At 50.6% G+C, this 20,612-nt stretch overlaps 5 protein-coding genes and 2 pseudogenes across 5 annotated transcripts; 3 read left to right on the top strand and 4 right to left on the bottom strand.

The window, feature by feature from the left end:
• Positions 1-373: 373 nt before the first annotated feature.
• SAPIO_CDS8063 (Uncharacterized protein) lies at positions 374-2,302 on the top strand (the record flags this gene model as incomplete). Its single annotated transcript, XM_016789781.1, has 5 exons — positions 374-550; positions 678-781; positions 853-1,200; positions 1,265-1,423; positions 1,483-2,302. 5 exons carry the CDS (start codon positions 374-376, stop codon positions 2,300-2,302), a joined length of 1,608 nt encoding a protein of 535 aa, XP_016640580.1.
• A 1,526-nt stretch (positions 2,303-3,828) lies between these two features.
• Positions 3,829-5,775, top strand: SAPIO_CDS8062 (uncharacterized protein; the record flags this gene model as incomplete). Its single annotated transcript, XM_016789780.1, has 3 exons — positions 3,829-4,360; positions 4,605-4,857; positions 4,917-5,775. 3 exons carry the CDS (start codon positions 3,829-3,831, stop codon positions 5,773-5,775), a joined length of 1,644 nt encoding a protein of 547 aa, XP_016640579.1.
• Positions 5,776-6,018: 243 nt separating this feature from the next.
• On the bottom strand, positions 6,019-9,418 carry SAPIO_CDS8061 (uncharacterized protein; the record flags this gene model as incomplete). The annotated part of the gene is made up of 5 exons (XM_016789779.1): positions 6,019-8,161; positions 8,247-8,295; positions 8,349-8,459; positions 8,646-9,042; positions 9,113-9,418. The coding sequence occupies 5 exons, from the start codon at positions 9,416-9,418 to the stop codon at positions 6,019-6,021; spliced, it is 3,006 nt and encodes a 1,001-aa protein (XP_016640578.1).
• A 679-nt stretch (positions 9,419-10,097) lies between these two features.
• On the bottom strand, positions 10,098-11,327 carry SAPIO_CDS8060 (annotated as a pseudogene; the record flags this gene model as incomplete).
• A 2,291-nt stretch (positions 11,328-13,618) lies between these two features.
• On the bottom strand, positions 13,619-15,574 carry SAPIO_CDS8059 (uncharacterized protein; the record flags this gene model as incomplete). The annotated part of the gene is made up of 4 exons (XM_016789778.1): positions 13,619-13,711; positions 14,093-14,295; positions 14,369-15,005; positions 15,095-15,574. 4 exons carry the CDS (start codon positions 15,572-15,574, stop codon positions 13,619-13,621), a joined length of 1,413 nt encoding a protein of 470 aa, XP_016640577.1.
• A 408-nt stretch (positions 15,575-15,982) lies between these two features.
• Positions 15,983-17,218, top strand: SAPIO_CDS8058 (annotated as a pseudogene; the record flags this gene model as incomplete).
• Positions 17,219-17,805: 587 nt separating this feature from the next.
• On the bottom strand, positions 17,806-18,131 carry SAPIO_CDS8057 (uncharacterized protein; the record flags this gene model as incomplete). Its single annotated transcript, XM_016789777.1, has 2 exons — positions 17,806-17,865; positions 17,985-18,131. The coding sequence occupies 2 exons, from the start codon at positions 18,129-18,131 to the stop codon at positions 17,806-17,808; spliced, it is 207 nt and encodes a 68-aa protein (XP_016640576.1).
• Between the last annotated feature and the right edge of the window lie 2,481 nt (positions 18,132-20,612).

Below are 20,612 nucleotides of genomic sequence, written 5' to 3'. Positions count from 1 at the left end.
CAACAACAATCCTTGCATTCGAGGTCCGCCTCATCGATCCATCACACTCTTGCCTGGCCGAGTTCTTATCAGTTATCGTGAGATGAGCTTCGCTATACTAAAGTGGGGAACCGGCCCCCTTCGGAGCGTCCTCGGCGGCACAGTCATCAATGATGTTACTAATCGATTCGTCGATTGGCTCTCCGCATTTGGCATCGAATGTGCGGAGCGGGAGGTGGAAATATTATAAAAGTGAGATGCCGCCAGACCCTAGAGAGGGGGAAGTAGGTTGCGTGGGCATGGGCAGTTTTACTCTTGTCAATAAACGTCCTCTTGTTGAGGGCCAATCTCTTCAAACGCAAGCTTTAGCCTAATAACGTGCCATAAATCCATCATGTCCACAACCCAAGTCACAACAATTGAGCTCACGGAGCTGCCGGATCCTGCCCACGATGGAAAATCCATTTCAACTGTTTTTCACCCACCATCTCTGCAAGCGGTCCACGCGGAGCCCACTGCCGGACGAACCATCGATCCTCCACGTGAATTTGGTCTTGCTCCGTTCCACGGAGTAAGCCGAACGAAGAGGGTCGTCGTGATTGGCCTCGTCATGTGTGTCAACTTTATTCAAGTCGGTCATGTCTCTCTCTTCGCTAGCTTATCCAAAGCCATCGTAAACTAACCATTGTTGAGCGTAGTTTATTTCCAACTTCACAACAGTAGCTGGAGGGTTTGATTTCAGCGAAAAGCTAGGCAGAGAGGCCGGGCCTGGCCAAGCCAATTGGCTCGCTGCAGCGTATTCGTACGTCCCTGTGATAATGTTCGAATGTCGGATGATCTGTATTGGCTGACATGATTGCCTGCTTAATGCAGCTTGACGCAGGGCGCATTCGTCTTGATCAGTGGAAGGTTCGGCACCATCTATGGCCACCAAACGACGCTCCTTATTGGAGGCGCCATCTTCACGCTCTTTTCTCTGGTAAATGCTTTTTGCGATAACCATATGGCATTCGTTGCCGCCAGAGCGTTGACAGGCGTGGGCGGTGGGATTTTAATGCCGAACGCCGTCGCCATCATCACCGTCATGATTCCTCCCGGCCATTGGAGAAACATTGCCATGGGTTGCTTCGGAGCATCGGCTCCAATTGGCGGCTTCTTTGGCGCTCTATTAACGGGTATCTTTCTTGAGAGAACGCATTGGAGATGGCTTTTCATTTTTCTGTGAGTGCCTGACATTTATTAATCCCAAGCCAACTTTTCCCTTCGCCGCGTCTTGAATTAACAGTCTACGCCTCTCCTTCAGCGCCGCATCTCAAGCCGTTACATTGGCCGGAATTTTCTTTTCTATGCCCAAAGACGAGCCTCTAGATAAGGGGGGAAAGATCGACTACGTGGGAGCAATTCTCGGCTTGGGAAGTCTGATCCTATTCAGCTTTGCGTGGAAGTAAGTGAGCCGTTCGAGAGATATCCGTACTCATGCTATCGTCACTAACAAGAAACTAGCCAAGCACCTTCATCGGGTTGGAAGGGGCCTGCTGAAATCACTTGTCTCATTGTGTCCATTCTCCTTTTCGGTTTATTCCTCATATGGGAGGGCAACTTCGCCAAGGAGCCCGTAATGCCGCTCTTCATCTTCAAGACGCCCAGCTTTTCGGCTCTGGTGCTCGTCGTTACGCTGAGTTACATGTCCTTCGCCATTTCGCAATGGTACACGATCACCTGGTTACAGACGCAGCGGCACTGGTCGGTGTTGGAAACTGCAGTTGGGTATACACCCTTCTTGGTCGTCGGCCCCCTTTCCGTCTTTCTCGCTGCCTGGCTCCTTCCACGACTTGCTGCGCAATGGATCATGGCAATGGGTATCGGCGTTCTCGTCGTGGCCAACATGCTCGTCGCCACGATGCCGGTGCAGCAGACTTACTGGGCGCAAGCATTCCCAGCGATCGTGCTGTCTTGTCTCAGTCCGGATTTCGTCTATGTTGCTGCTCAGCTTATTGTTAGTAACAGCGTTGGTCGGAAGTACCAAGGGGTTGCAGGAAGCCTCATCGGGACCCTTAATCTGTATGGAAACAGTCTTGGCATTGGAGTCTCGGGGACGATCGATGGCCAAATCTCCCGGAACACGCATGACCAGATTCGCGGCTTTCGGGCAGCCCTCTACTTTGGATTCGCCGTTGCCATCGTTGCCATTGCCCTTGATGTCCTTTTCGTCCGGGTGCCCAAGGATAACCGTGAAGGATGGGACTCGAGCGAAGAAGATAGTCTTATTATTGGGACCGGCCGTAGTATCGCCCCGGCCATTTCCTCCACCCACAGGCGGTAGACGGAGGGGCTGACTTTTTGAAGTTGATTTTATATTAGACGGGTTGGAAAGGTTATCTGCATGTCATGGGACTCATGGCTGAGAGAATCGCTCAGATACAAATAGAAGAGTGGAAGGAAATTCCAAAAAATTGGAGGATCGATGTCTGTGCCAGAGTGAATGAAAGTCGAAATAATTAGGACCGTGGCTCAGATAGATTCAAAATGCAGGAACATCTATTGTTGCCTTCCCAATCAAGAGACCGAACCGACAAAACTAAACCGTCCATTTTACATCAGTTATCTTTCAGCGAGATTGGCGACGCGACTCAGTATCCTCCGAGAAGCGCCGAGCCCGACTCGTCGGCCGGAGTAATTAGTAATGTTCTTGGACCGTATTCGTCGCATTCCCGCCCCGGTGTAAATTACTTCCCGAGCAGTACTGACGTCTTGTCCCTGTTGGAGAAAGCGGCGGTCAGACAGAGTTCTCCCGTGCCGCTTCGCACCCTGGTAAGCTTCGATGATCGCCGGGCTCACACGTTCAACTGTCAAGTGAGATTTCGCCAGGCACGCACGTAGTAATTTGAGGGCCCACTCCCTCATCGCCAACATTTCCCTCCAGGCAGTTATAGGAAAGTGTGGACGCACAAAGTTCGCCAGGAACGTCTAATCTGGTCTGCAAATTCAGTCTAGTACTTAATATCAGAGTGGCATTTCAGGGTTATGCAGATTCTATGTCACAATGCTGAGGAGCAGGGACCTAACCAATCAGGGACTGTTCTCTAGTGTTGATCAAAACAGACACGGACCCAACACATTCCCATAGGAAACCCGATGGTGAACAGCGGAAAAGTTCCAAGCTATTCCCTGTTAACTAAGTGGAACTTTTTAATGCCGAGTCTATGCTTGCTTTGTGAGCCCCAACAGCTATGGAACAGCGTGTACACTAAAGAGGCCAAGACGCGGGGCGACGCGGTTGTGGCGCACAGTTCGGGATCATCGGCAAGCGACTCGCCAGCGAACTCTGACGAAGCAGTGGCTGGGATGGCTTGACTTGAAAGCCAAATACGATATTTACGAGTGAATAGTTCGCACAACCGACGTAAACGAAGTGACCCTGATAATAACTTACAAATCTTCGCGAGGTCAATCTTGGGTCGCGACGACATAGGACTGATGCCAACATCTCTGCATCGCGGACAAACCCAACTCTGCCAAGCCACAAGCCCACGACATACTTCCACGCGTACGCGATGCCCATCCTACTTCTCAGAAAAATTCAATGAATCGACTATGCGTCGAGATGCCATGCCCCAAGCATCTGCCTAGATTACAGGGTTGGATTGGCGTCTTAGTTTTCTTAAGGAAAGATCATCTCTGTAGATGAGGACCTCAGGTTCGGTTATAAATCTAATACCAAGTCTCCCTATCTCGCCCATCTAGTCTAGTAATTCCGTTAATCAAGCCGCCTCGTCTCAAACATCCTCCTGTCCCAGTTCTTGCGGCTCCTTGTGTATTCAGTAATTTTCCTTTCGCCAAAGAATCAGGATGAAGCCCGTCACATCGGTTGCGGTCCTTGGTGCCCTCCTGGGCCTAAGTGTGGAATCGGTGGATGCAGCGAGACCATTCCACTGCCCTCCTCTCGGCCAGACGCTCCCAGCGCCCAAGAACCCTAGCTCGAATCGTATTGTGTCTGAAGCTGTTCAGAAAATCACGGAACTGTTCCACGGATATGTCTCAGGATACAATAACAGCGCCGCCTCGCTGACGATAAAGTCAATCCACGAAGATGTACCTCTTCTCGACATCCACCATACCCCCGGAATTCGAGGTCAAAATGGAACGACAAACGTCACGTCCAAGACAGTGTATAGGGTTGGAAGTGTGTCTAAACTGTTCGCACCGCTCGCCATCCTGCGCGAGGCTGGTGTTGACATCAATGACCCAGTTACCAAGTACCTCCCGGAGCTGATGAATCTTCAAGACCAGCAAGAAGACGTTAACGAGCTCACAACCATCTCCTGGGACAATGTCACTCTCTTGAGTCTCAGCAATCATATGGGCGGTTTCGCTTATGACAGTAAGTGCTGGCCGTACGTTCCTGGCCCCTATCCAAGACTTGAGAGTAACCGATGAGTAGTGGCCCAGGACATCGCGAACTTTGGCGTAGACGTAGCGTCTCTTGGACTGCCTGTCTTAGGTAATGACTCCATCCCTGGGTGCTCAGGTTTCGGAGACAGCACTCCCTGCACGAAAGATGGTAGGTTCACTTCTCTATAAATCGCATCTGTGATGAATACTAATAACAAGAGCAGACCTCCTAGCCAAGTATGGCAAGCATAGGCCAACTTGGGCGCCTTTCACCACACCCATGTACTCGAACGTCGGTTTTCCGATACTCAGCTTTGTTGTGGAGAAAGTGACCAATAAAACCTTCGCTTCCCACATTAAAGACACAATCCTCAACCCACTTGGCATGAACAGCACGTCGCCCGGAGAGAAACCCGAGGGCGACAACGTAGACTCTACCCTGGCCGAGGATCCCTGGTGGTCTTTTGATTTCGGTGTCTATAACCCGTAAGTCACTAGCTTCTTCTCCGCAAAATTTTGAGAAAGCAGCGCTAATCCTATCGTAGTGCTGGTGGCTTTTATTCTAATACTGAAGACTTGATCAAGTTCGGCGAGGCTATCCTCAACCACGAGCTGCTCAGCGGCGTCGAGACCCGAAAGTGGATGAAGCCAACCGAGCACACCGCTTCACTTGGAATGTCCGTGGGAAATCCCTGGGAGATTATACGCGTCAAGAACTTGACTTCAGACGGTCGTGTCATCGACTTGTACACAAAGTCCGGCGATATCGGCCCCTACCATGCCATCTTTGCTCTCATCCCTGACTATGACATCGTCCTCACCTTTCTCACTGGAGGGCCGGAGGCCAGCAGCGAAGTCGTGTTTTTCGGAACTCCGAAGATTGTGGAGGCCCTCATTCCGGCCCTTGATTACGCTGCTAAGGCTGAAGCAGGGGAGAGGCTTGTTGGTCAATACGTTGATGAGGAGACCAACTCTACCATCACTCTCTCCGTCGACGATGGCGCCGGTCTTGTTGTCTCTAATTGGGTTTCTCGCGGTGTCAGCGTTGTCGAAAATTACGGCAAGTACCTTGGTATCGATAAAGCCGTGGAGATCAACGCTCCCATCAGCATCCGCCTGTACACCACCCGCCTCTCGGCCGAAAACCAGTCGGGTTGGCGTGCCGTCTTCTACATCGGAGATGCTGGGGATTTTGCTGCCGTCGATGCCAGCCTTCCCTTCATCCCACAGATAAGTTGCCAGACTTGGTTCATGTTTGAACGGGTTAGCTATGGCTTTAATTCGATTGACGATTTTGTTGTTACTCTCGGTGATGACGGTACTGCTGAGGAGGTCACTTCGAGATTCTTCCAGACCACAATGACTTTGGTCTCAAGGGATTCCCAGGAGAACATTGAAAATTGAGAGACGCGGAAAGGGTAGAAGACTTGGATGTGATCCTACTGTAGTCGTTAATAATTGATACCCTTGCACTTCACAATAGACTAGACTATAATGTGTACTGAGCATGCATCAATGATTCAAGACCATAACTCTGCAATATTGTCTCTCCTGGTTAATGATAGTTATTCGTGAGCACTCGAGCATCTTGGTTCGTATGGTTTCTATTCAAGACCACATCCAAAAAAAAAGTGAGGTTTTTAACTTTTAAAATCCCCATTGGCCACACCAATGTTTCATCAGATCCGGGGTGACGGGCCCCATGTTCCTCATCGTCTTGCTGCATCTTGTCGTCCTCGACGTATCCATGTCTACATGGCGCTGCTCGGCAGTGCCTTCTCCGCGCATTCTCCGATACGAGTCAAGGAGCTTGACGGCAGGATTCTTGGTAACATCTTCTGATTTCTCCTGGCTCTTCTCCAATGCATCGATCCATTCCGAGAACGGTACGAGTCTCTTGATTCGATCACCATAAAATTCTTTGACGGCCGGCGCGAGGCTGCCCCATTTTGTGACCGAAGGATTGACGCCATGGAAGTATCCATTCGCTTCCTTAAGTGGCACTGGCTTATTGATTCCTGACAGTTCAAGAATCATATTCGCAATGCCTTCGATAGGCGTCCAATCGACGGTATCCATGGTGCCCAAGTCCTTGGGCAGCATCCCTAGGTAAGCGGAGCTCGCAATGATGGAAGGAAGCCACTCGTGCTTGTTCCACATTCCCTCATTAGACTCCGGACCTCCAATCTGGCCGACACGAATCACCTCGGTGGGAATTCCAGATTTCTCCGTCGCCTTCTCTAGCAGAAGACTACTGACATGCTTGGACATTCCGTACCCGGTTGAGCTGATAGAGAAGTCCTTGATGGACTTCTCCGGCCCCGGATAGGGCTCTTTCCACCCATCCACAGAGCCAATGGAAGAGATAAACGTAATCAAGACCTGCTTGCGTGCCTTGGCACTCAAGTCCACGAGGTGACGCACTCCTCGTATATGCGGCTCGAAGGATTCTACCGGCATGTTGAAGTTGACGGGCCACTGGTTGTGGATTATGCGGTCAACGGAATCCCGGATCCGATCATAGTCCTTGGCGCGCAACCCAAGATCAGATCGACCCATGTCTGCGCGCAGGAAATCGACCTTGTCAAAGTTCGTCGATAGTCCACGGACCGAACTCACTTCCGTCTGTCTCTCACGGTCATTTTCCGCACGATTTAGGCAAATGACCCGCTTCACGTTAGGGCAGCGACACATGTAGTCCAGCAAGTAGGATCCCAGGGCGCCGGTGGAGCCAGTGAGCAAGATTGTCTGGTGGTTGTTTTCCGGCGGAGGTTTCCCGGTAGTCATCGGAGGTAGGTCTCTGGTATACTTGTCGAGTAGCGCTTGCATAGCATTGGCCTCGTGCTCTAGCTTCCGCTCCTCGTTTTGACCACTGCTAACCAAGGAATACAGGTATCGGCCAAGTTTTCGGGGTGTCGGGTTCCCATAGATGACACGGGTTGCAACCGCCGCGGCCGCAACATTAATACCAGCGGCCTTGAATGCAGATCGAAGCAATCGGGAGGCATAGATGACTTGCATCGAGTCGACACCGGCCTGGAAGAAGTCGGTATCAGGCTTGAGTAACATCGAGCCCGTATTGAACAGCTCGATCAAAGAGCGGGTCAAGGCATCTTCGGAGCTGAGATCAATCTTAACACCTTCGACAGGAACATTCTGCCCAGCCTTGTCATAAATCACATCAATTTCGTCTTTGTACAACTTCAACGTGTCGGGTCTTCGAATGCTGCCCTTTTCCGTTCTCATAAAGGGCTTCTTCGGATTAGATAAGGCGACGAATTGACGGCCGATTTGGCCATGTGCAACAGTTTCGAGGTTAGCCTTCACGACCGATGGCCAGACCGAGTCGATCAACTCCTTAGCTTCTGCACCCGTCCGCGGGAATTTTCGAGGCTCAATGATCAGGGCAGGTTGAAACTTGTTTGTCCCAACGACGATGGCTCCTTTGACGTCCGGATGGCCCATGACGATGCCTTCGATGCTAACGGGGTTGAGCTTCTCGCCGTTGGAAAAGACAATAATGTCATCGGCACGGCCCTGGTACAGCCAGGTGTCCGGAAGAGTCGGATGTTTCTTGTACAAGTCCTTGGTGCTGTATTCCTGCAGCTCGGGGAATGTGTAAAAGAACCCTTGTAAGCCCGGATCCTTGCTCTTACGAACGATGACCTGCTCGAAAACGTTTGGGTTTGACGAGGTCGGGCGCCATTCGCAGCCGAATATCTCGGAGTTGACGATGAACCAATGCCACATCTTTGGGTCTGGCTGCTTATAAATTGGGAACGGAGTGAACCTGTATTTGAGTTGTTAGTAGCCGAGTACTAGCGGCTCTGTAGCGAATGAACATTAACTCTGTGGCGGATATCAAGTTCTCCAACCTGACCCCGTTTTGGACAAGCTTATCACCAGGCTCTTGGGCAAGATTTCCTAACCTTGGGTTAGTGCTACCGAGAACGGAATCATCCCGCGTTGTCACTCACCACCAACAAGAGCCACCATCTTGGCCTTGGCGAGTGCTTTGGTGCTCTCTGCTGATTGACTGATCTCCTCAAGAATGATAGGCGGGAGCAGAACAGCATCGGCCTTGGAAGCTGCAAGACATTCCAGAACAGTATCCGGTGTGAGAGGTTTCGTGGGTACTGGGAACGCAACCAACTTGTCCCAATACAATGTAGAGATCAAAGTTACGTATAACCCGGCCGCGTGGAATAAAGGCACTTGATTCCCTCGTGTTAGCCTCTATTCATAAGACAATTTGAGGTTTGCCATGCACTTACTCGGAACATAGAATAGGTTGCAGACATCCGACCAAGCTTGCAACCACATCCTCGTTCCATTCCACTCTGGCAGTTCATGGCACGCATCGCTAATCGCAAGCATTCCCTGACGACAAATGATGGGCTTAGGGAGTCCCGTACTCCCGCTCATGTGAAGGATGACGAAGGGATCCCACCTGCCCTCATCAAAGTTCCTCTTGTACGGGAAAACTGGGATATCCTCGCTTGGGAACCATTGATCTACCGAGGTAGCCATGATGGCTTTCATGTCTCGTTCTTGTAGCCACGGCTGAACTGTTGCTTTGAAGCCAACGTCGAAGCAGATGACATTGCAGTTTGTTTTCTCGAACAAATTCATCTGTCCCTCATGCGAATTCCTAGGTGGGATGAACAACGCCTATAATCACGGTGTTAGCTCTCCCACTATTTAGAAGGGCCATAAGGAAGTCATAAGGAGGTAGCCAGACCTGGCATCCAGCCTTGATGGCTCCAAACATGAATATGATGTAGCGAATATCATTTGGCCCAATATACGCGATGGTGGGGAACTCTCCGGGTTGCGGCTGACCAGCCATGTCCAAAACCCTGTGAGCGACGCGATTAATCGCCTTGGCGCCCCCTCCATACGTTATATTCTTCCATCCATCCTTGGGATCGGACGTCCGAGGAACCAGGATCCACGGTCGGTTCGGCTCCTTGGAGGCCCGTTCCTCAATGATGTTCATCATGAGCCGACGCCCATATGCGGGCTTGTGCGCTCGGGTTGTAGGCATTGTAACGAAGTCAAATCTTTGGAATAATATCTGTCACTTGGGGGCTTCTGTGCTATTGTGGGAGAGAAATGGAGCCTGGGAACTATGAGATATCAATATGGCTTGTTGACGGCAAGATTGCTGGAATCTGCGCATGGCAAGAGCGCCTGGTTTCTACTCGGACTCTGACGGGGGCATCGAGAGGCCTTTCATGAATCACGTCAGGTTACCCGGAATGCATGACACGATTGACTTCATCTCTCGCTTGAAGCCAATGCCGTGTAGGTTTGGAGATAATGCTTGATGACGTTGCAAGTCGGGGCTCTCTCGAACTCAAAGCCGGGGTTGAAGACGAGAGCGAGGGCCGAGGGGGTCGATCGAGAGACCGAGGGCCCTCCCGTTGTATTGACAGCTCAGGTGATAATATCTTCCGCACTACCGGCGGGATGAGGACATTGGAATACTAAACTTCGCACAAGGGCATGGTCGGCGCCAACGATAACGAGCAGCGATTAATTATGAGTATTATTCTTCCTGTAGTTCGCGGCCGGGAAGTGGCTATTCCCCGACTTCCAAAAAATACAAACCTGCCAGTAAAGCCTATTTCCGATACATGAAAACGTTAAAAGATGCCGATCAATGTAACAAATGTAACAACCTGACGTTATTCAAACAGGACGTCCTCCTCAACCAAGTTGCATCAGAGGTCGTGATAGGTACCGTCCCTCATCACCCCCATATTCCATAGCCCATCACATATCCATATCCCATTATCCTGCTTGAATAATGACTCCGGGATGGTCCGGAAACGCGTGTTAGGCCAAAACCGGTGCCAGAGGTCTCCTATGCGCATGAAGATGGACGGTGACTTCTCGGCCACTGTCATCTCGGGCCTACCTCTGATGCCCTTCTCGTCGAAGCAAGCGGCAACCCTCTGCCAGCTATTGCTGTCCTTAAGGTTCCGTATAGCTATAGCCTCATCGGTGACGGCGTGCTTTATCGCGTCTACTTGGGTATGTTCTCTGGCCCACGCGGTGCCATCGCCCCTGGCATCGTCCTCGTCAAAGTCGAATTTTTCCCTCCCCCTAAAGTTCACAAAGGTCGGTCTCTGTTTGTCCCTCAACAGCAGAAGGGAAATGGCCATATCTTCGCCGGTAACAAGATGGAACTTGTCCTGTAGCCTGGCCAGGAGTTCGACCATGTCCCAGGTCAATGTGTACATGGAATGATGCGGGTACACTAGATCGGATTTTTTATCATAGAATAGCTCTCCTATAACAGTCTGCTTGACGGTGGCCTTCGCGGGACCATCCCATTTGGATATCCTAGGGGCCAAGAACCTGTCGTAAAACCCGCGGGCATTGAGCCAAATATCGGCGTCGAGCTTCGTGACAAACTCGTATCTTCGACCGCTGCCAAGGAGCCATTTGTAGAATTCGAAGGTCTTGATCGTATGCGCCGTGACGTCGTCGTCAGGTATCTTGTCGAGGATGACAATATCGCCGAAGGTTCGATTCTCGTAGATGATGCTCTCTTTCCATTTCGGCTCGGGATTGGCAATGATGAACATGGTATCGTAGGGGACGTTACGGTACAAGCGCATCCAGGTGGAGCGGATCAGCATTCGGTGGTCAACCTCGTCGGCGGTACTGAGGATGGCAGCAAGCCATGGTCGCTCGATGTCGGTTTGATTTTCGGGCGCTTGGAGCGGCGAGTCGGGGAAGGGTTCGAGGGGGTATTCGGGTTTCGGGGCCTCGTGGATCTTTTTACCGTGGACGACGATGGGCGGCGTCGCTAGGAGTTGCTGGGGATTATGGCGGACATAGGTACTCTGGATGAGGAGATGGACGGACAGACCGAAGACGAGGAGGGCAGCGACAATGAGCAGGCGAGTAAAAGTCCTCGGGAGAGGCCATTTGAATGCTACCATCATCGCACGAAGTCGGGGAGCATCGTAGGGAGAGGGAGGGATAAAAAGAATGGCTCAGAATTAAAAACGAGAGGGGGAGAAGAAAAAGAAAAGAAAAAAGAAGCAAAAATGGAAAAGAGAATTAATGAAAGACTGAAAGACGTTGGGGATTGGAGAAAAGCGAAAATTATCAGAAGGAGATCGGATAGCCAATGTGACAATCCATGCTCCTTGGCCAAGCATTAAGTCGCGCCTTCCTGACTAAATAAAAGAAGGATCAATTCAAGTCCAAGTGTCCTTCTCCTTCCGTGTCTAAATTGAGGCTGGACCGTCCAACATGTGGGCTACATTTACCTCCATTTACCCGCTTCGTGTTCCCGCCACAGTGGTCATTACTCTTCTCCTCTTTCGTCGATCAAAAAGGATTTAAAAAAGTAGTATGAAAAAGGGCGAAAGGGGAGAGGCCGAATCACGTGGGTCCGAGGACGAGAGCTTGAGGCACCGCGGACGAGCTTCTCCAAGTCGGCATCGGCAAGCTGAGCCAAGAACAACAAGCAAACACGAAAGATTCCGAAGTTACCAACTACACTGCCATGGGCGAAGAGAGCAGGGAGGGGAGGATGGACCTGAATCCTTCGCTTGGCTGCAGGGAGGTGCGGTCTGGGCAAGGTCGTACAGCCACCAACGGATGGCGTGGTGTGAGAGGAAAGGGGTAATGAAAAGATTTGGTCTTCGAGCCAACCAGCATCCGCCAAGAAAAGCCCGTCGGGAACTTGTGAGATGAACATCTTAATATGACCGGCCCAATCGGCGTCGGGCTTGGGATGACAGCGGAGAAGGAGCCCCACCAGCAAGGCACAGAACTATGGCAGACGGCACTCAGGAGTAGGCCAGCCACTGGCAGGAGCTAGCAACTGCTCGCCAGTGCATCGCATTAGTGAGCTCGTGTCCTTCGTGTTGAGGGGGTTTCCACCTCTCGCGTGGTACAGACTAACCCCAAGACAGTCAAGGCCGCCATAGAATAGCGAGGATGTCAGAGGCGCATCAAGCCAGACGGATGCATAGTCGCTGCTAATCTAATATTTATTGGACGAATCTAACAGCTGATTTCATGGGCGGAACGCTGTGTGAAATTGGGGGCGGAAAATTCTTTCGTGGGCAGATACCGAATTCCCAGGCTTCTTGGTTTCAGCCTGAAATTCCAGGGGTCAATTATTCTAACGCTGTTTGCTACTCCAGTGATCAACCACAGATCGGTCTACTATCATTGCCTCTCTGCTGTCATTGCCTCAGCCAACCTAGTAGACTAGGCGCTATCCCTTTTATCCAAGACCAACGACGCGAGCTCGCTGATAGCGGTGGTCTGAGGAACCGGGCGGAAGCCGAAGTAGGCCTCTTGGCTCTTCTCAAGTTTGATACATTGTTGAGCAAGTCGCAACCACCGATGTAGGGACGGAGAAAGGTCACTCGCAATCTTTTCGAAGTCGAATTCCATTTCGTCGGGATGATGTCTCCCATGGTGACCAAATCGTCGATTCCACGGGAATGGTTTGTTCATACATTCTTGCCGAAGGGCGGAAGAGCTTCGTGAGTCCTCATTAACAAGTAAATTACAAACGTTTCTCTCGCTTCTACACATGCCGACGCCAGCCATCCCTCCTTAGCGGGACCTTCCCCAGTCAAAGGTATCTCGGAGCTTCGATGAGTGATGTGAAGTTCGTAGCGGACTTTAGTCGGCTCAGTGCCGGGCCTAGCTAGAGCGAAGTCGCGGGGCTGGTTATGTCGGGTTGATGTGTGGGGATTTAGTCGGTTAAGCGGTGCCTCGGGGTTTAGTTGGATGCAAATGAGGAACATCAATATGAATTGATCATCTGGCGCTCCCGATGCTACGAGACATATGCTTCTCCCTCCGAGAACTCGCCGAATGCTCTAGTGGCCTTCCGCTCCACGTTCAGTCACGGGATGGTCGTCAACTAGCTGAGCTCCGAAGTGCGTTGTAGCGCTAAATGCAAAGATTGGATGAGTGAGATCTAGGGTCTTAGAGAAAGGAGGGGTTCGAGTTAGGTTGGACACGGGACGGCATATTGATTGGTTACTGTGCATTTCGTATCCAAAAATGAATCGATGAGTCCTCTACTCGCTGTAAGCTGCATGTCGATCACACAAGGTAACCCTGTAAGTACTGCCTTCCTGTGAGTTCATCCACACTTAAGACTGGCAAGAAACACCGCTCCAAGCGCCGCCATGGAAAGGCTGATAGCCAAGGACCTAGGCGCAACCAGAAATTAAAGTCTCACATCCCCCCCGATCCCCTAGAACCTTAACTTGATGACGAGGTCGAGGTTGAAATGCAGCTTGAGGCCCTGATACACCTGTGGAGAGTCTCCGAGAAGCGCGGGGCCCCGCTGGTGGAGGAGCAGGACTATAAATACTGCAATTCGGCTGGGGAGGATATCATCGTTGTGTTTCAAGCGACACAAACTTTTATGTCATCCTGAAAGAAGTCTTGGGCTACTAGCCCCCATGAATTGAATGTACCATTATGACATGACAGACAATGTTAAATCTTCCCAAGTCCATTACCCTCAGCGTGTGTCAATGGAACGTGCCGAGCTAAGACATGTGGCACCAAGCAGAGACAATATCGGATGGCAATGGAGAATATGACCCAACTGACAGCTGGGGCCACTAACATCAATTGATCTTCTTCATGTCCGCAACTCGTCCAAGATAGCTGGAACTATAATTGCGACTGCGTGGAAAAGAACACTTAGTGATTGGCATACGGCAAGTGGGAAGTCTAGAATCCGCGCGCTTCTCAGATGTGTCGATATGCTAAAGATGGCGATCCGGAAGAAGTAGTAAAAGAGAAGAAAAGGCTTTTCAATAATGCCCCCCATAAGAGCCACAGGCTGTGCGAAGTTCTTGGGGCCGCCTTGGATAAACTGGATGAACCCCCGTTGCATGATCTCGAGGCTCTTGACTAGAACTTAAGTGGTAAGCTTGTGTGTCGCATTTCTGTTCGTTTGGGGACTGGAAATGGTGGGTGTGAAACTCAATACCTTCTGAAGCGAAAAGGTGGTAGAGGCAATGAGCGAGGATATTGAGAGTCGCGCTGTGCCTTTTCCGTTTCCAGTGAAAGGCCTCCAGCTGCTTAAGGACAAGTGCGCTATCACGAAGATCTGGGACAATGTCCACCCGAAGAAGGTCAGCGAGAAGAATGGCATCCTTGATCGCAACAGTCATCCCAGACCCCGTCATCGGGTGGCGCATGTTCGCGCAGTCGCCAAGCATGACGAGCCCTGACACACGAGTCCTCCTCGCTGGCATCCAGGAATTGGCCATGCTGCGGAGACGACCATTATTGACGGCAACTCGAAGATTGTCCTGAATCTCGGCTGGAAGAGTGGGCAGGACTCGTTCCAGGATGTATGACTTGACCGCCGACTGGTCTCCCAAATGGGCAAAGTCTCTGTTAAAGATATCAATCAAGATACGTGTCTCCCTGTTCCCAAGCTGGTAAAGTAATAGCGGAGGGCCCGAGCCCAAGACGCTGTGGGCGTAGTCCCGAAGGGGAAGCTGGGCATCTAAGAGTTCAAGGCCCCAAAATCTGGAGTTCGCCTTGGGTTTGTAAGGCGAGAATTGACTGCGAAAGTTGGAATACCGGCCATCCGCAAGAACGACCAGGTCTCCGAAATACTATTCCTCGGGGGTGCGGTCGAGATCAGTACCCTCCGTTCTCGTGCAGAAACATCATCATCAGCACCTGGGGAATGGAGGTGTCAAACCTTTTGAACCAAGTCACCATTACCCTTTGAACACTTGATCCCAATCACGCGTCCCGTTGGATCATCACGCAGTATTTCGCATGCCGTAGCCTCTATCAAAGTAACTGTTGGGTCTTCGCGAATCGCACTCCGAAGGTTGGCGACCAATCGACCATGGTGAAAGCTCCTCCCAGTCTCTACTTCCGAGCCATTTGCGATAGCGGGAGAGCAGAACCAAAACGTTGCTTGTTCATGCTTCCAGTATAGATGAAATCCTTTGACAGGTGTGGCTTCAATTCCCTCCAAGCAGTCCTCCAAACCAAGATCCTTCAGGCCACACACGCCACCGGGCTGGAGGAGCTCACCAGAAATGCGGTCTGGTTGCTCGAGACTGCGCTCTAAAATGAGAATGCGGCGGCCCTGTCGGGCAAGGGCTCGCGCCAGGGTGCAGCCCGCAATACCCGCTCCCACAATAACAATGTCGAAATTTGCGTCGGCCATCGCATGGTGTGTGACTTTGCTTCGAAAATAACCCAATGGAAACGAAATTTGCGGAGGGGAGGCCCAGAAGAGCTGCTGGGAAATGCCCGGATAAACAGCGCACCAAAACAGCAATAAGATCAATTTGATTGAATGCTAAAGCAGGCCCTGCAGCCGCTGAAACAACCAGGCGCCAACTGCGCCAATCATTTGCAGCCAACCACGCCCAAACCGACATCTCAGGTTCTCAGTGCTTGACCTGGATATGCAAGGGTCAAATTCCATTGAACTCTCTTTTTTTTCCTCCCCTGTCTGGCTCTTAAACTAGGTGTTTCCCGTCTCTTTTGAATCTTTGATACCTAATATCTAGTCTTCCCCGCGGATAAGCTGCAATGGACGTTCTACGCTAACACCAACTCTCTCGACACGATGTCATCCGACAAAATCGGATGGGCACCGTCCCCCGACGGTAGAGGAACGATCGACATCCTGTGGACGAATATCCTCGCCCTCTTCGTCTGTGTTTGGACCGTGCTACACCACAATGTCCAAGCCAAAGGCGACAGTGAATGGACAGTCATTCTTCGAAAATCTCGGTGGGCAGCGCTGGCTGTTTGCGCACCCGAGGTCCTGACCTTGTTCGCCATCATGCAGTGGAATGCGGCCAACCTCTCTGTCGCTGAGATGCATCGTCTTGGGTATCTAGGCTGGACCAGGGTCCACGCCTTCTATGCCAACGCCGGTGGCTTCATCCTCCAAGCTCCCGATTTTCCTCCGTTTCCAATCAACGCGACCTCGATACACTACCTGTGCGTGAAGGGACTTATCAAGCCTCCCTCTATCTCTAAAGGCGAGATCTGGGATAGAAGCAAGGCGGACCGCTTCGCGAAAGGAGTGGCATTCCTACAGGCCGGTTGGCTTCTTGTTCATATCATCGCCCGGAAGGCCCAACATCTTCCTATAACTCCTTTAGAGGTGTTTACTGCTGCGTTCATTATCCCAACCTTAGCAACAGCATATTTCTGGTCCAGCAAGCCCCAAAACGTAGCCGAACCCACTGTCATCAGGGTCGATTGGACGATATCCGAACTTCTCCTTGGCGCTGGAGATGCTGCGAAGGAGCCTTATTGCGACACACCGATGGACTTCGTCGAGAAACCCGTATGGCAGGGTTGGAGTAGGCTCCCATCCCTTCGTCATTTTGGTGGACTTGAGAAGCGACCCTTAGTCCGGATACCGAACGATTACTCCCCTCCTCCGCCGACCGGTAAAGAGGCAACAATTGTATGGGTTGTCTCGGTCGTTCACGCCATGATCCATCTGACTAGTTGGTCATACGAGTTCCCTACCAATACGGAACGCATCATCTGGCGGATCAGCAGCGTCACTCTGCTAGTAGTAATGGTCATTGGGGGTCTGGTGCCCGTAATTTCCACGCGGCCGTGGTTCGACTTCAGTTTTAACCTCCTCTGGATTTGGTCACTCGAGGCAAAGAAAAAGACATGGGCGAGGAAATGGCTGTTCAGAGTAGTGGCGGACACGGCATACGTTACTTATACTATTGCTCGTATTATGATCTTTGTTGAAATGTTCATGGCACTAAGGGCAACGCCGGTCGATGCTTACAAGGATGTGGATTGGTCATCGTTTTGGCCACACGTATGATTGGAGTACATAAGACCATTTTACGGATTGTATCTCAACTCCTTCATACCGCCGCGAGAAAAAGGTTTCTTACGATTGGGTTTCTTCGAATGCTAGACTCCCAACTTGAGGATCTAGGCCGGAGACTATTAGGTCTGTATGGAATAATTATTAGTGTTGTTCTCAATTTTGTTTTCCGTCGCGATCTCGTCTTCACTCGATTCGGGCAAAATCTCCCCGAGCTGCCTTCCTGGTGCTTATTCGTTCTGCAAGAAGAATGGAGTGACATGGTTAACTATTGTTCTATTGAACGTGACGTGATCTGACCTCAGAAGTTCTAGGGGGGTCTCGAAGACAGCAGTCAGTCATAGAGACAACAGTAACAAATAATTGAACGACACTTTTATGTTCTCTTAGCCTGGGAACACACGAAGGGAGGGAATAAGAAGAAGCCAGGGCTAGCACTCACGGCAATGCGCATATTAAGTAGAACGCCTTGTCCGCAATCAAGGGAGGTAGAGACTTGTTAGAGTGCCTCTCAGCATAACTCATATCGGGGATATAGTAATACACGATCACGGCAATTATAAACAGAAGGATGATGATATCTAGGAGGACGACAAAGGCTGGACGAAATTGGGGCAGTCGGCGGCGACGATCAGCCAGTGCTATCACCTGAAGCATGTTAAGCACGGTCGGGCAGATAACCTATTAGAGGATGGTTAGCTACCTCTTGCGCGACTGCATTTTTTTCCCCTTTTCTATAGCGACATCAAAGTACACTTACAGCGGCATAATAGAGGCCAGCGGTATAGTTCTTCGCGGTGCTGATATATATGAGGAAGCCGAGAATACCGAGCTCGAAGAGCAGGGAGATCGCCCTGGAGCCGAGATGAATATATGCCAAGAATCCGGCGGATTGTGAACGCAGCATTGTGCTGTCTCGAACTGCGTCGTTGGGGGGTTGACGGAGTGCTCGCGACGGCCAGATCATGCATCACTATGATCAAGTTCATGCCTAATCGAGGAAGGAATGATTATTTTGTATTCACGGACCACTCATATCTTGCTCGAGAACCTGAGAGGAGAAAGATCGAATAGATTACAATGCGTGGCATTGGGGAATTGGGGAATTATTACGGGCAACAGGGAAACCCCCTTGAAATTGGTGGATATGCAAGGCAATGCCAGCTGCTGGTGATGATGACTGATGTCCTCTATGACGAGTTTAACGGCAGCTTTTGCCATTTTCCATCACTGCCACAGTGCCACCGAACGAATATATTATCCAGGACCCAATTTCGGCTGGAGGAAGCAAGCTCGTAAATTGCGCCACAAAATCTCACTGGCCGATATTAACGGATCCTCGGATAGGTTGCATGCAGCATCATCGCCAACCGATTGGTTTAGGCAGAAACCAAGAACCAGCGCGCATGATCCGTATCTAACACGAGCGGCGGGAATGGTATGGTCGGGATAGTTTCCCAGCCAAAGTCACCAACACGACCCCATTTGAGAAGATGGCCCGTATTCTGTATTAGTGAAAATTCGTTCGAAGTTGCTCAGGCACATCTCGAGTAAGTGGTTTTTACCGTTGCGAAGGGAATATTAGACTGAAGTGTATAAGTGTTCCTAAGCTAGCTTCTCTTGACGCGTTTAATGGTCAAAGGTAATTCTCCAGTAGGACTAGCCATTCATGGTCGTTCCAAGAGGCGATCCTCAAACCATGGGAGCAGCTCCTGTTGGTTCCCTTTACAGCTGGCCTAGTGGTCCCAAACTCTCTTCAGCTGGGTTTTCTTATTTCTGGTGCTTTTCATTCCTTTTCTTTTTTTTTTTTTTTTTTTTTTTTTTTTTTTCTCTCTTTCCTGATTTCGTATCCGCTGACTTCTAGGCTCGTTTTGCAAAAGATCCCGGTTAGTACGACCGGACTGCCAATGCCCTGCCCCGGCTCCGGAAGGTTATCGCCGCAGACATTGAGAAAGCGAGCACTATTTTTCCACTGCGCTGGGCGGGGTAACTCAGCGCAACAAGGCCTGCGTCGAAAATCTATCGAGCAACCACAACATGTAGGAGGGTGAGTCGTGGTGTGTGTGTGTAAGCTTGCGCCGAATGTGGGAGCCCGGAGAAAGAGACGGACCCGTTATTCAAGAGATCGCGGGTGCTACAGCCCAGCTCGCCCAAGCCGACGCTTTTGCAAAGATGAATAGCTCGGCGTTATTACTAACCGTAAGCGGGGCGGGCGATGGGTAGATGGTATCGGCCACAAAGGAAGCTGACCATTCAAGAATGACAGCCTTTGCCATGTAGATTAGTGACCAGATTCAACTCAGATTCAGTCCTAGTTATGCACATCAAGTCCAACTCGTTCGCCTTGTTGGGTAAAGTATAGTTTTTTGCTGGCAGACCACGATGTCGACGACCCAAGCCCATCAGGTAAGCTTTACCTACTTCGCATCAGAACACGGTCTCTTCCCAGGGGGAGGCATTGTGGGGCCAGGAGAAGGACAATTTAGAGTTCAACGTAAGAATCAAAATCAGGATCATCCTCAATCCAATCATCTGCTTCATCTTTAAGATACAGGCCATCCCATATCCCAATATACTCGACAGGTCCTTACCGGAGGCTATGCTGTGCAAAAGAAGCTAGAGTCGAATCTCTAATTATGAGAAATTGGCAAGAATATGTTTCCAAGCACCCACCTCCGAGGTGAACATTCGAGTAGTTCCGGTGCCGGCCATACAACCGGACACCACGTCCACTTCAACACCGTCTCCGTATTAAGTCAACATTCATTTTTAGTCCTATTCTCACATTGGCATCAGATGGGCGATACTCGAATTACCTTGGAGCAAGCCTTTGAACCACAAGATTGATAACTTGTCATACATATGAAATGGAATGATGCAAGACCTCAACCTGATATTTCTATTTTCTGACGACTGGGTTGACAATGCCGCACAGTCCAATCTTCCCAGCTCCTGTGGTCCTTTTCTGAAATCGTAACTCGAGTTCTACTTCTCTTCTGTTTTCTGGCGTGGCACTGGGGGAGGCTGAGGTTGTGAAGGTCGGTCGGGTCGAGGTTTGACAATTGTGAGTGAAAGATTTTGTTCGTCGAAACGACCCCAATATTTTCGCCCATATATATAGCGAGGTTCCATTTTGTGGGTTAAGCTCGCGGCTGTGGATGTTGAAAGGGCCTTGGGCTGAAACGTATTCGTTGATGCGACTTATTAGCAGAAGTTCTCCCCCGGTACCACTCCGGCCAACATATCTACCACCTCGACAGATCCGGAGTTAGCGTACTTGCATCTTTTAGAAAGAAATCAATTCGACACGCTGGCTCGCCTCCTCCGAAAATATACACTCGATTAGAAGAGCTATATAGAGATATTTCCTGCACGCTATCCTAGGCTC

The sequence above is a fragment of the Scedosporium apiospermum genome (assembly GCF_000732125.1).
Source record: "Scedosporium apiospermum strain IHEM 14462 chromosome Unknown SEQ_SAPIO_0118, whole genome shotgun sequence".
Taxonomy (NCBI): Eukaryota; Fungi; Ascomycota; class Sordariomycetes; order Microascales; family Microascaceae; genus Scedosporium; species Scedosporium apiospermum.
This window is presented reverse-complemented; position numbering and strand designations above follow the sequence as displayed.